General features: G+C 34.3%; 1 protein-coding gene across 1 annotated transcript in view; it reads left to right on the top strand.

Moving 5' to 3' along the window:
- Positions 1-15,188, top strand: part of CCDC171 (coiled-coil domain containing 171) — a 354,732-nt gene that overhangs the window by 268,813 nt on the left and 70,731 nt on the right. Inside the window, exon 25 of the mRNA XM_021063474.1 lies at positions 5,906-6,037. Within this exon, the coding sequence (XP_020919133.1) occupies positions 5,906-6,037 (132 nt within the window). The remainder of the gene's footprint in view (positions 1-5,905; positions 6,038-15,188) is intronic.

Below are 15,188 nucleotides of genomic sequence, written 5' to 3'. Positions count from 1 at the left end.
AGAAGGCTAGTTTTTCACATCCTTCTTTTTAGGTGAGGAGTTTCTGTGCTTGCTGCAGCACCAGTGGAATCTGCTTCAGCTGCAAGTGGCAGGGTTTCCTTCCTATGGGTGTGGAGCATAGCAGGAACTGTTGCATGTATCTTGGGATCTCGTAGTTTGGGGATCTTCCATGTGCGATATTGCTGTTGTATAAGGTACTTGTCTCTCAGTGTGGTAATTGTGCGTGTGTGTGTGTGTGTGTGTGTGTGTGTGTGTGCGTGCACGTGCGCATGTCTGTGCACAGGGGAGAAGGATGGGGGAGAAAAAACATGAATGAATGAAAATGCCCACAGGTCCAAAGAAACTACTAGGAAAAATAAGGATGGTTAAATAGTAGTCTCTACTGCTTATCATAATACTACTTTTGTGAAACTTACACATTTTTGCTGAGGCTGCCAGAGAAGGGAAAAAGAAAGAGAATTATAAAATAGTGTTGTTTTTTAGGTAGGGAAATGGAAGAAGTACCAAAGTCTTGAGCAATTTCCTCATCTTTAACTGTTCATTATAGATATTAAGAGCTATTATTATTTGTTGCTAAGAGCACTGAACATCATATCCTCATAGTAGGGATGGCAACAGCTATTTCACAAGGTGGATGGCAGAATGAAGTGAGTTAGTACAGAGAGTACTTTGAAAAGTACTTTTGAAAGTACTAATAGTATTGGTACTGTACTCTATTCATTTCATGAATTTATTACTTAAGGAAAAGTTAAAAGAAGGAAATATCCATTTGGTTACAACTGTCCAATTTGTAAATGTCATTTCCATTGCATTGATGTGCTTTACTCCCTGCTTCTATCACCAGGGTCCTAGAGGTGTCTAAATTTTTGTTTGTTTGTTATCTTCTCTTTTCTACTGCTTTGTAAGTTTTGTGAGTTTGGAATGACATTCTTATTTGATCACATACACTAAGAGCCTCTGTATGCATAAGGTTTTTCTTGCTGTTAGTGTTATCGCAGAGTACATAGTTAACTCTGGCTGATTCCCCCTACCAAAGGCTCTCCACTATTCCTGAGCTACTTGTTTAACCAAGTGTTCTGTTGCTTATACTCTGGGTGATCATTCATTGTGCCAGGAAAGTTAGACCCAGTCAAGTTGTGTACCAGACTATATAAAATTTGAAAGAAGGAGCCAGAAAGTATCTGTGAGATGGTGCCCCGTGTTAGTGATATAAGGTTTACTCACTGGAAATTGTTCATACATTCCCTAGTCAAATGTGGTCATGTAAAAAACTTTATAGATAATGAAAAACGCAGTCTTTGCCTCTATACCTCTAAGGTGTGGGATGGCCAACATTTTCTGCTAAGGGCCAGATAGTAAATATTTTAGCCTTTGTGGACCATATGGTCTCTGTCTCAACAATTCAGCTCTGTCCTCTTAGCAGGAAGGAAGCCAAAGACAATAGTTAAATGAATGGGTGTGGCTGTGTTCCAATAAAACTTTATTTACAGTAACAGGCAGTGGTCTGGATTTAATCCCTGGGCTGTAGTATGCCAACTACGCTCTGCTCTCTGGTGCATGGATTGAAAATTAGTGCTTAGGCTGTTCTAGTGTATAGGATAAAAAAAAATAGGGTAAAGTGGGAAGGGAAGGCCATAAGGAATCAATGGAAATGGAAGGAAGTACAGAGGAGGAAGTAGTAGGACAAAGGAAGGCAGGGCATGAAGGTGTAGTAAAACTGAACACAGAAAGGTGAGACTGGAAGTTATGGGAAATATCGTTGAGATCTCTATTTGATGGGACTTTCTCTGGTAAGGATGTTTATTTTGAAGTACTGGAGGCCATAATAGATTGGAACAAATAAAAATTTAGGCAGGTTGGGACTATGATGCAAAGTCCTGTTAGCATCTGCTTTTCCCAGGCAGACAAAATGCAGGCATTGTGTATATCCTCTTACAAGTGTTCTCAAATGTATCTGAGTTTTTATCTACAATCCTTACTGCTTCCTCCTCGGTATCCTATTGGTAAAAACACAACTAGTACCATATTTCATGAATTTTTAAAAATTAATTGGAACTTTGGGTCCACAGGGCTTTCTAGCTGTGCATGGTAAAAAAAGCAGGTTCACATTTTGAGAGTTGAACAATTTTTCTAAAAATGATGAGTTTAATTTCATAGTTGATATATCCAGCAGGAATAGCTTTTTTTTGTGTTTTGTTGAAGTACAGAAGATTAGGAAACAGATTGGTGGCTTGTGAGTAAAGGCTAATTATAGGAATAGGAACAAGATGGATCTTATCACTTAAATCTGAAACTAGATTATTACAATAAAAGTATTTCGTAATGATGTTTTGACTTCTTAAAAGGTTTTATTTATTTTTCTCTATATTCCTCAGTTCTCTTGTTTCTTATGGCATATCTATTAGAAGTATCTGCTTCCTAAAAGTATGTAATAAGAAAGGGACAAAGTAAACTGCTTTTTCTAAAAATCAAAATTTTAGAATGGAGTAATGTTTGTTTTTTATTCTTTGTTGAAAGTATTATGAAATTGCACCCTTTTTATAGAATGTTATAAAAATACATACAATTTAACAGCTGAGATTTATATTGTGGAATTCCATGAAAAATTTCATAATATGTTAAAATGAACTGTTAGCGATTTGAAAGTTGAAAAATATATGTATTTGTTGCTTACATCTATAAATAAATCAGAGTAAAAAGATGTAGAATCTCAATTATAGGATGAATAATGATGTACTGTAGCAGAATTATAGTCTGGCTTTTGAAATTATAATTTAAGGTTAATTCATAATTTGAAATTATAATTTAGTCCATAGACAGGTGATGATGGTTGTTCTAATCCTAATTCACACTGAAGTCTTTATTTTAAAAGATGAAGCTACTTTGCCCTGCAAGAAGAAAAATAATTTTATTGTTATATATTATTACTTCAAAAAATTTTGACAGTAAAGAAATTTAAATCCTCATTTTTGAAAGGACAGTTTTATATCCAGTGGGCAGTATTTCCTGAAGAAATCCCACTTTTCTCTTTTCTGCTCTTAGTTACTTTGTTCCCAGCCTGCCTGTTCTATTTTTCTCATGAATAAATTTAATGCAATAGGTGAGAGTCTATTTATTTACTGTTCTGTATTGAATTTCTTGCCTTTTTATCCTTGTTCACACCCTGAGATTCAGACTTGCCTTTTACCTTCTTTCCAAAGAGTCTCCCCTTTTCACCCTTTATTTTTTCCTGTTCCTCAACAGCTTTCCTTCCTGCTCTTTGCTGCATTGTTATATTTTTACTTGTTCTAGTGTCGCTGTTTTGTATTCTTCCAACATGATGCTTTCACTCCCTTTGTCCATTGAAATAAAATAATTCCTAGTCAATCCTTTGTGAAGACTTAAAAAATAAACTTATTCTTGAAATATTTGGAGAACATTCTAGATGCCTATTTTCAAAGTTTTGGCTTAATTTAAAAGTTGGAAAAGAACTATTAAATTTAGTAGAAATATTTGTGGTATTATATCTATTATATATTATATGATATATATCATGGGGCACCATTTCTTGATGGCACTGTTAACATTCAGCAGATAATTTATAATTAAATGATAGTATTAACACATGCATATTATTCAAATCATGTTATACTTGTGTTGCCTGTCATTAGGTTTAGCAAAACAACTGCATTTTGAGGGTTTTCCCCCCTATCTAATACAAATATAAAGAATTATTTAATTTGGCAAATTAAATAATGTTATAGTGAAAATGTTAATTTGACAATAAATCACAGTTTTAAATGCCAGATGCCCCAGCTTAATGTTGTTCAGAAAGTTTATTTAGAGAATATAAAATGTGACTTACTGTTCCTGTATGTCAAGCTTCCCAGATGAAGTATGGTGCCTGATATTAATCGGGTTAAAGGACCTCCAGTGCTTGGAGTGTGTTGTGGATTATACCTACATTGCTCACAGCCTCCCTCCCCCTCTGCCCATATTAGCAATCTGCTTTTGTACTTTGACATCCAGGATTTCCCTAGTGAATTTTGTCATAGAAAAAAGAGAATCATCAATATCGCAGTTAAACTTGACTTTCAAAGCTAATAGTATCTCATTTGGGGGCTCAAATTTAATAAATTTTCTTTGATTCTGGGTGAGTTTTTAAACATCAAACAATGAATTGGCCAGGGTGCAGTAAAATATTTAGATCTATTGACTGTTGTTCAGAAGGGTAGAAGGCATAACACTAGTGGTTTGATGTTGATAAATTCTCAGTACCTTAATCCACATTAATGTTTTCTTTTATCTGAATGCACATTGGTGACAAAAAAAGGCAAGAGAAGGTGTGCATACATATAAAATCTAAAAACTAAAGCAAATGTATTTGTAAAGTAGGGTTTATTTTGTTATGTTAAGTAAGTTAAAAGCATTCTCATACTGACTGAAGACTCTGGAACATGTTTGAATTGGGACTCTGGTGTGAATATTGTACTCATGCTATTATAAAAATTGCATTGTAGTGCATGTTTTACAGCATATACTTTGACATTCACTTATTGAAAGAAATTCTTCAGCTCAACCTGAGAATATAGGATTTTTATAGCTTAGATTAGCATGAACAATGAAAGATCCCATCATATGTTTGTATAGGTTTGCTGGCTTAAGGAAACCCTGGGTAGTATGATAGTTCATTCATAAAGTAAGAAATAATTCAAACATTTTTACAAGCTGCCCAACTAAAATAGAAAAATGAAGGTGAGGTTTCCTATCATACGTTACTGTCAAGTTACATATGAAGTTGCTCAGATAAAACTACGGATGTAAATATATTTACTTGAGCAATGATAGATCTCCCCATTCTTGACTTTTGCTGCCTCATAAAAACTCGTTTTGTCTTGTGGCTTTAAGCTAATTGTATACTGTTTATCAAATATGTGGTGTAGAAGAGATAAATTTTTAAAACCTATTCAGGCATAAGGACGATTAGAAAATATGCCTATACGTGAAAATCCTATCATTAAACTATATGATTGAAAGTGAGAGCTCACTGATAGTAAAATAAAACTGTGGAATTTTTAAGGCTTTTACTAAGTTTGGAAATTAAAAATGAAAATACTGGTTTCTGAGCATTTTCTTGTATTTATATAATGTAGGGAGTATTTCTCATTTGTCCAGAAGGTGGCAGTGTAATATCAACTGCATGTGATCCAGAGACCAGCTAGAGAATTGGTGTTTCTCCTGTATCTATGATATGTTTGTATTGTTACCTTTCCGAATGCTTTAAAATATAGTACAAATACTACTGATTTTATCCATTATCTTATTAGGAAGCTGTGTTGCCAGGTTGGTTTACATTTATTTAATCATTAAGACTCAGCATTAGTAAGAGTAAAGAGGGCACACAAATCTCTTGCTAGTATATTTTTAAGTCTTCTTGTGTGTTGAGTGTATTTGTTTTTATTCTAGTCTGTATTGAAGTTTTCTTTTCAAAGGCTAGTACCTAATAACTATCTTGTTTGGTATATATCAGTTAATACCAATTAAATTAAACACATTATAAGAAAGTGAAAATAAGGAGATTGCTGTTTATTTTTGATTTTGCAGCTGTTTTCCCCTTCTTTCCCTTTTCTTTTGAGGGTGGAACAGTGAAAAAATAATTCAAAATCTCTTGATCAGAAGAGCTCCAGTGACTCTTCTTCCTTCCCTCATTTCAAGCAGGAGGATGCTTTTTCTTCTTAACATTCTCCCCCAGCACTCTGAATTAGAGATTTATTTGCAACGAAAAATCAATTAGTCCTAAATTTATTCATGGATTTCAGGTCCAGCGATCAATGCAAGTCCACTCAGTGGGCTCAAGGGGACCCAGTTCATCCCAGTTAATGTGTCTGAAGGGGAATTACCATTGATGCTATTTTTTTCCCTTTAGGTCAGAGATCAGATCTCGCTGTCACGGACTGCGGCAAGTAGGAATGACTTCACCCTGCAGCTACCCAGACTGCACCTGGAGACCTTTGCAATGGAGGGGCTCAAGGGCGGGCCAGAGGTTGTAGCGTGCCAGGTTAGAGTCTAAATAACATTGTTTGCTACTGAGACGTGTAGAAAAATAAATTGCACTAACTGGAGAGAATGAAAGCCTCGAAGTATTGCTACTAACTTAAAGGAGATGCAGATAATTTTTCCTCATTTTTCTTCCATCATGTAACACTACATTTCACAAATAATTGTTTGTTTTTTTTTAAAGCCTAGAACTAGCCAATTAAATTATCCAGAAAAGTATTTGTTACCAAGGAAAATCTGCATTTTGTAGCTAAATACAGTATTAAAAGAACATGCTTTGCTGGCAGCAGGGGACAATAAGATGCTAGGCTCTTATCTTTTTAAGCTAGTCTCAATTTGTAACTCTTATTATTTTAAAATAAATCACTTTAGATAAAACTATCAGGAGAGATACTTGATATTTTCAATGTTAATTCCAAAGTATATCCAGCATTTCTTAGGTGATAATTTAATTTCAGCAAATCTAGAACCTAGTTGTACTTTGCATTGAGGAGTATTTTATACTATAATGTTTAGTTTTAATGAATGTTGTCATATGTGCCAACCCAGTATTTCATGTATGAAATTGAAAGCACCAAATCATAAAACTTCAAACAACTTTACAATAAACTTAATAACGATATTTATTTTCAAAAACATTCTTTTTTCAGATGCTGTAGCTAGCTTTCTAGTCTAGGTTACTATTATGATCATTTTTTTCCTTTGGGTTATAAATAATTTTTAATTGGACAAAACAAAATTTAGTATGTATTTTACTCTCCCTTTAATGCCCAATTTCTTTGTTAGAAGACTCTACCAATATTATGTAAACTATAGGGAGTCTGATATTTCAAGAGGCTGTCCTTGTTCAGTAGACCCTAGACTTTTCAGTGTATTTAAGAGAAGTATTTCTTTTTTTTAATGATTTTTTCCCATTATAGCTGTTTTACAGCGTTCTGTCAATTTTCTACAGTACAGCAAGGGACCCATTTATATGTACATATGTATATTCTTTTTCTCACATTATCCTCCATCATGCTTCATCACAAGTGACTAGATATAGTTCCCCGTGCTATACAGAAAAGTATTTCTTAAAATTCAGGCTGTGTTTCACATTTTGAGCTTAAGATAAACTTTTTCATTCTTCAGTTTATGACCCTGTACAATTTTAACTTCATGCAAAATTAATGTCCTTCCAAGTGAGGCTAGTTCAATTTTTTTCTACCTGGTCCGTACCTTAATTAAATTTGTTGTTGGTACTCAAAGTTCAACAAAGGAAAAATACTTGTTTCTTTGATTAGGTTGTCCATGAGTATATCTAAAATATATGTAATTGCAAAAATGATGCATAAAGCGTTTTTATTTTCAGCTATAGGCTAGAATACTGTACCATTATTTAGTACAAGATTAAGATGTACATTTAAAATTTGATTGTCATTATTTATGAATTCATTGTAACCATGAGTACAATATGATTTGAGATTTTTCTAGTGATTGTAAAATAATCCTTTATATGGTTATCTTAATTTGCAGTCTCATAGGGCTTAATCCTTGTCATGAATCACAAGTAAAGGCTTCTCTCAAACTCTAGATTTTGGTGATTTGGAGAGAGACTGATACCTAGGAATGCCATTTTTTTTTTTTTTTCCTTTTTAGGGCCACATCTGCTGGCCCACACCACAGCCACAGCAATGCCAGATCCAAGCCACCTCCGCAACCCATACCACAGCCCATGGCATCACCAGATCCCCAACCCACTGAGCAAGACCAGGGATCGAATCTGCGCCACCGTAGTAACCAGTCAGATTCATCTCCACTGAGCCACGACGGGAACTCCTGGAATGCCATTTTTTGAGACAAAGCATGAACTCTCTATAATTCTAACATCTGTGAATAGCAAGGAGGAAATGTATAGGCCTGTATTTTAAAGTACTGTCTTTTCCATGTCCTAATAAAAGTAGTTATGTGGGTTGCCATATACCTAAACCCTTGGGTAAGTTTTATACTCACGTGCTGTAGTATGCATTGTAGTTTAGTAATAAACGTTTTGGTTTAGTATTCCAAGCAGAGAGGAGCACGTGATTTGGGCCATAATAGTGTTTTACATACATGTGCATGCACACACACACAATTGGGGATAGGCTTTGGAGTACTTTGAGAAGAAAGGCACTGTATTACTTCAAGACCTTAATGATAATAACTACCATTTTAGTGAGCCCATGATATGTACCAGGTATCATGCTCATCTCTTTAAATACATGATCTCAATTAATTCTCACATTGGACCTGTCGAATAGATGGCTTAATTTCCATTTTACAACTGAAAGGCAATAACTGTAGCAGATAACTCTCCTTGAGTCAATAGCAAGTAAATGGCAGGGCCCAGAGCCTGGGTTTAAGTCTAGGTGTATTTGATTGCAAAGCCTGAACTGGTAAAAATCTAGACACGTGTGTTAAATGATAAAAGTGAAATCTTTGGAATCTATAGTGGAGTTTTTTTCCATTTACATTGTATTCATTATGCATCTAAGTATGATGTAGGTCATCATTTATGCTGTATTGTAAACAAATTCACAGATAAAAAATTTTATTTCCATTAGACAGGCTAATATTATGGAACTCTACTTTTCACCATTTTGCAGTATAGAAATATGTATATTTATGCTAAGTGTGACTACCTATTTAGGAGTTCAGTGTTTGTTTAGCTTCGTACCCTGTGCTGAAGAAGTGGACTATTCAGAGCGTGCAATCCTTTGATTATGATGAGGGGAGGACCACTGTGCAGAATGTGATAGTGTGTAAATTATTTGGCCAACATACACAACCATCATTTAGAGCAATAGGAGCTGAGGTTTTTCTAGACAGCTGCTGTCTGTCTTTTCCAGCAGGGCAAGCTCAATGGCACAAGCTTTATTATTGGTATCATCCTGGGTGGAAGGAAGACCAATGAGTACAACTGAAAGTTGAAGAGGATGAGTGGATCACCTTATCTCTCTGAGCTCAGGAAAACATGTGACTGATAGGCTTCTATAGGAGATAATTCAGTTCAGTTGGTCTCTGAGATCTGCTAGCTTGTAGTCTCAATTTCTTTGTCTGCAAAAATGTATGCTACCCCTTTCTCAGGCTTATGGTAAGTTTGAATGAGGCAGTGACTATAAAGTAGAGAGCACAGTGTCTAGCACAAAGAAAGCAAACAATACATGATGGCTTTTATTATTGAAACCATCAGGGACACCTTATAAAGATGAAGTAAGCAACAGTTGCCTGATTTAATTACTTTTGAGGGGTTTGTCCTTTTTTTTTAAAGGAATGGTTGCTTAGGATCTTTTCCTGTATGTCTTTCCATTTGGTTCCTTTGCTCTTCCTTGTTTCTTCACAAGCTTTAATTTCTCTCATGGTGCAGTGGATCTGGCATTATCACTGTAGCAGCTTGGGTTGCTTTTGTGGCATGGATTTGATCCCTGGCCCAAGAGCTTACATATGCTGTGGGTGTGGCCAAAAAAAAGGCTTGAATTAATTTTAATCAAGATCAACTTTAGCTCCCTATGTACTTTTCCTTGTTACTTGATATTCTAATGAGGCCATGTCTCCAGTGAAACCCCTGGTGTAAGCCTCAGTGGCAAGTTTAGAATTATTATACCTGGGCTTTTATCTCCCAAATAACAGCATATTAGTGTACTAGGGTGCTGGAAAAAAACCCACATAGATTAAACAAGTTATCTTTAGCTAAATCCAGTACAGTGTGAATGCATAAGAGGACTTTGTATGAAGAAATATTTTGCCCATACTTTATAAAGATAATACCTGTTACTCATTGTCTTATACTTTGAATTGTGTTTTTTTCAATAATTTATGATATGTAATACTTTTAATATTTGGAAGATATTAGCAGGCATCCAATAAATGCTGTATTCCATTTCCATTCAACAGTAAACAGCATAGAACAATATTTATCAACAGCTAGTATTTTCTGAGTGCTTATTCTGTATCAGTTACTGTGCTAAAGCGCCTTACATTTACTCACTTTTAATCCTTGCAACAACCTTGTGAGTAATAGGTGCTCTGCTTTTATCCATTTTACAGAGGAAAAACCTGAAGTTTATTGAGATGAAATAAATTGGTAAAGTGACATATCCAGTGAGTAGGGTAACCAGTCCATTCATTCTTTTAATTATGCCTTCCTGCCTTTTATAAACTGTGGCGTAGTGTGTGTATGTGTGTGCGTGTGTGTGCGTGCGTGTGTGCACATGCATGTTTTAAGATAGCTGAGAAGGAAAAAGAATAAAGGTAGGGGCTGTGAAATACAGCTTCATTTGTGGGGAAATCATGGCTAGAGTAGAAATCCAAAAGAGGTTAATGGGGAAAGCTAACTTAAACTGAGCATTCTGGCTTCTTCATCCATAAGATGAAAATAATAAAAGTTTCTAACTCAGCGTTAGTGTGACAATTGAATGGGTTAATTCCTCTGAAGTGCTTAGAATAGTGACAGGTACACTGTAAACACTCAGTACCCATTAGCTCTTCACTAACAGGAAAGCTTCTCAAGGCCAGGAACGTGGTTTTACCCACTGCTGCAGCCCAGAGCTCAGAACCCTGCCTTGCATAGAGGAGGCCCCAGGACGTTTGGCTTATGTATCCTTGATTTCAGATACTTGACATGTTGGCTCAGGAAGCTGCTGTGCCTAAATTGTGCCTTTAAGAGACTTGGTATCAATTTTTTTTAAAAAAAACTTCTTGATCTATATCATTTAAAAGAAAAGTCTTCTAAACCATCTCATAAAAGTGTTCAAGGCTTAGTGCAGTATAGCTACACCTCTGGAAATGCAGTATATTTTTATAAATATATGTTTATAAATACTTCCTTAGAAAGACTTCGTTGTGAAACCATTTATTTATGAAGATTCTAGACAACAAAGTCTTCATCGTAAATACAGTAATCCTTTAATCACCCATAACCTACCATGTCATTACTGAGCCCTTACTTGGTATGGTTGTTTCTTATGTGTTATACCTACAGCTTTTGGGATACCAAGGGTTTTTTACATTTACACTTACTTTCCAGGCATAGAGATTTTTTTTTAAGTGGGTTGTTTTTTTGATATAAAGCTGTATGAGATGTTTGTATGTTTTAGAGATTAATCCCTTGTCAGTCACTTCACTTGTGAAGATTTTCTTCCAGCTATTTTTTTTTTTTTTGTATATCCAAAGTGAAATCATAAAGAGCATCTTGAAGGGACTTTTTTTTTTTAAATGCAGGAAGGAAGAAATAAATATCTATACCTAAGTACCTAAACTATCGGGGAACAAAAATATCAAGAATCACTCTTTTCTTTTTTTCTTTCTTTTTAAAAAAATTTTATAGCTGCACCTGCAGCGTATGGAAGTTCCTGGGGCAAGGACTGAATCTGAGCCACAGCTGCAGCCTGCACCTTGAACCCACCATTCCGGGCAGGGGATCAAACCCATGCCTCTCCAGCAACCCAAATCATTGTAGTTCGATTCCCAACCCACTATGCCACAGTGAGAACTACCCAAGAATCACTTTTAATTTTCTACCTGTTCCCTTTTACACTATTTAATGTAGCAGCCTTCTAATTGTTGTACAAAAAATGTCTTCATTTTGGCATATTTAGAAATTGAAGAAACATTAGGCAATTGTACTTGAAATCATGTATTATTTAGATATTTTCTTTGTTATCTCATTCACATAAATAAATTTTCATATTTCTGATTTTTCTAAAGCATGAAAATCATCCATTTTTTTAAAAAATTAAAAAAAATTATTATTGGCATATATTTGACTTATAAAGTTGTGTTAGTTTCAGGTGTACAGCAGAGTAAATCAGTATATATGTATATCCATTCTTTTTCAGATTCTTTTCCCATATAGGTTATTACACAGTATTGAATAGATTCCCCTGTGCTATACAATAGGTCTTTGTTAACCTATTTTATATATAGTGATGCATATATGTCAATCCAAATCTCCTAATTTATCCCTCTTCCACACATTTTCCCTTTGGTAGCCACAAGTGTAATTTTGAAATCTTTGAGTCTGTTTCTGTTTTCCAAGTTCTTTTGTAACATTTTGTATTAGATTCCACATGATCTCATATGGTATTTGTCTTTCTCTTTCTGACCTACTTCACTTAGTATGATAACCATCCATGTTGCTGCAAATGACATTATTTCATTCTTTTTTTATGGCTGATATTCCATTACATATATGTACATCATCTTCTTTATCCAGTCTCTGTTGATGGGCATTTAGATTGCTTCCATGTCTTGGCTATAGTAAATAGTGCTTCAGGGAACATTTGGGTACATGTGTCTTTTTGAATCATGGCTTGCTCTGGATAAATGCCCAGGAGTGGGTTGCTGGTTCATATGGTAGTTCTATATTGAGTTTTTTAAAGGAACCTCCATAGTGTCCTCCATAGTAGCTGCATCAGCTGACATTCCCACCAACAATATAGGAGGGTTCCCTTTTCTCCACACATTTTCCAGCATTTATTGTTTGTAAACTTTTTGCTGATGGCTGTTTTGACCTATATGAAGAGATACCTCATTGTAGTTTTGATTTTAATTTCTCTAATAATTAGTGATGTTGAACATCTTTTCATGTGCTTTTTGGCCATCTGTGGGTCTGTCTTTGGAGAAATGTCTCTTTACATCTTCTGACCATTTTTCTAAATTGGGTTGTTTGGTTTTTTGATATAAAGCTATATGAGATGTTTGTATATTTTGGAGATTAATCTCTTGTCAGTCACTTCACTCGTGACGATTTTCTCCTGTTCTATGAGTTGTCTTTTTATTTCATTTATGGTTTCCTTTGCTGTGCAGAAACTTTGGGTCCCATTTTTTTATTTTTGTTTTTATTTTCATTACTCATGGAGGTGGATCAAAAAAGATATTGCTGTGATTTATGTCAGAGTATGTTCTGCCTATGTTTTTCTCTAAGTATCTGGTCTTATGTTTAGATCTTTAATCCACTTTGAATTTATTTTTTTGTATATGATTTTAGAGGGTGTTCTAAGTTCATTCTTTTACATGTAGCTGTCCAGTTTTCCCAGCACCACTTATTGAAGATACATCTTTTCTCCACTGTTGTAAATTAATTGACCATAGGTGTGTGGGTTTATTTCTGGGCTTTATTCCTGTTCCATTCATCTATATTTCTGTTTTTGTGTCAGTACCATACTGTTTTGATAACTGTAGCTTTGCAGTATAGTCTGAAGCCAGGGAGCCTGATTCCTTTGGCTCCATTTTTCTTTCTCAAGTTGCTTTGGACATTCGGGGTCTTTTGTATTTCCATACAAATTAAAAATTTTTTTGTTATAGTTCATTAAAAATGTATTTGGTAATTTAATAGGGATTTCACTGAATCTGTAGATTACCTTGGGTATTACAGTCATTTTGATGATATTGATTCTTCCACTTCAAGAACATAGTATATCTTCCCATTTGTTTGTTCATCTTTGATTTCCTTTATCAGCATCTTGTACTTTTCAGAGTCCAGGTCTTTTGTCTCCTTAGGTAGGTTTATTCCTAGGTATTTTATTCTTTTTGATGCAATGGTAAATAGAATTGTTTCCATAATTTTTCTTTCTGATTTTTGTAGTTAGGTCTTTAGAAATGCAAGAGATTTCTGTGTATTAATTTTGTATCCTGCAACTTTACCAAATTCATTGATGAGCTCTAGTAGTTTTCTGGTAACATTTGTAGGATTTTCTGTGTGAATAGTATCATGTCATAAACAAACAGTGCCAGTTTTACTCCTTCTTTTCCTATTCAGATTCCTTTTATTTCTTTTTCTTCTCTGAGGGCTATAGCTAGGACTTCCAAAACTATGTTGAATAAAAGTGGATGTTCTTATTTTGTTCCTTATCTTAGTGGAAATACTTTCAGCTTTTCACCTTTGAGAATGATGTTAACTGTGGGTTTGTCATATGTGGCCTTTATTATGTTGATATAGGTTCCCTCTATTCCCACTTTCTGGGGAGTTTTAATCATAAGTGGCTGTTGAATTTTGTCAAAAGCTTTTCAGCATCTACTGAGATGACCATATGGTTTTTTATTCTTTAGTTTGTTGGTGTGGTGTGTAACATTGATTGATTTGCATATATTGAAAAGTCCTTACATCCCTGGGGTAAATCCTACTTGATCATGGTGTATGGTCCTTTTAATGTATTCTTGGATTTAGTATGCTAGTATTTTGTTGAGGATTTTTGCATCTATGTTCATCAGTGATATTGGTGTGTATTTCTTTTTTTATGTTATCTTTGATTTTGGTATGAGTGTCATGGTGGTCTCATGGAATGAGCTTGGGAGTGTTTCTTCCCCTGCAATGTGTGTTAAGTCTTCTCAAAATATTTGGTAGAATTCACTTGTGAAGCCATCTGGTCCTAGACTTTTGTTTTTTGGAAGTTTTTAAATCCAGTTTTCAATTTCAGTACTTGTGATTAGCCTATTCATAATTTCCATTTCTTCCTAGTTCAGTCTTAGAAGGTTATACTTTGCTAAGAATTTGTCCATTTTTTCTAGGTTGTCCATTTTATTGGTGTATAATTGCTTGTAGTAGTCTCTTATGATTCTTTCTATTTCCATGGTGTCAGTTGTAATTTTTCCTTTTTCATTTCTAATTTTATTGAGTTTAGCCCTTTCCCTTTTTTTCTTGATGAATCTGGCTAAAGATTATCAATTTTGTTTGTCTTTTAAATCAAGTAGCTTTTTAGTTTCATTGATCTTTTCTATTGTTTTCTTCATTTCTATCATCCATTTTGAATGGAAATATTGCTAACTATGTAAAATGCTTTTTTAAAATGAAATTAATGTAGTATATCTAATTAAAAATTTTTTTATACTGGTTTCAGATATATAGTTACATTTGCTTTTAAACACTATAACTTAATAGAAATTTTGCTTATATTAGAAGTTATCTTTTAAAAATGATGAAGATTGTACATGATTATGATGATAAAAATTAGACTCTAAAAAGCATAGAGGAAAATTATTTGAAATTCTGCAATTCAGAGATAGCCAATGTTAACATTTTGGTATATATTCTCTATTATTCTAGTTGTTTTTTAGTCATAAATAAAGGCACTCATGTACATATCATTTATATGTAATTATATATATTTATAATATGTATTTAAACAATAATTAGGCAA

Source organism: Sus scrofa, chromosome 1, assembly GCF_000003025.6.
Source record: "Sus scrofa isolate TJ Tabasco breed Duroc chromosome 1, Sscrofa11.1, whole genome shotgun sequence".
Lineage (NCBI taxonomy): Eukaryota > Metazoa > Chordata > Mammalia > Artiodactyla > Suidae > Sus > Sus scrofa.
This window is presented reverse-complemented; position numbering and strand designations above follow the sequence as displayed.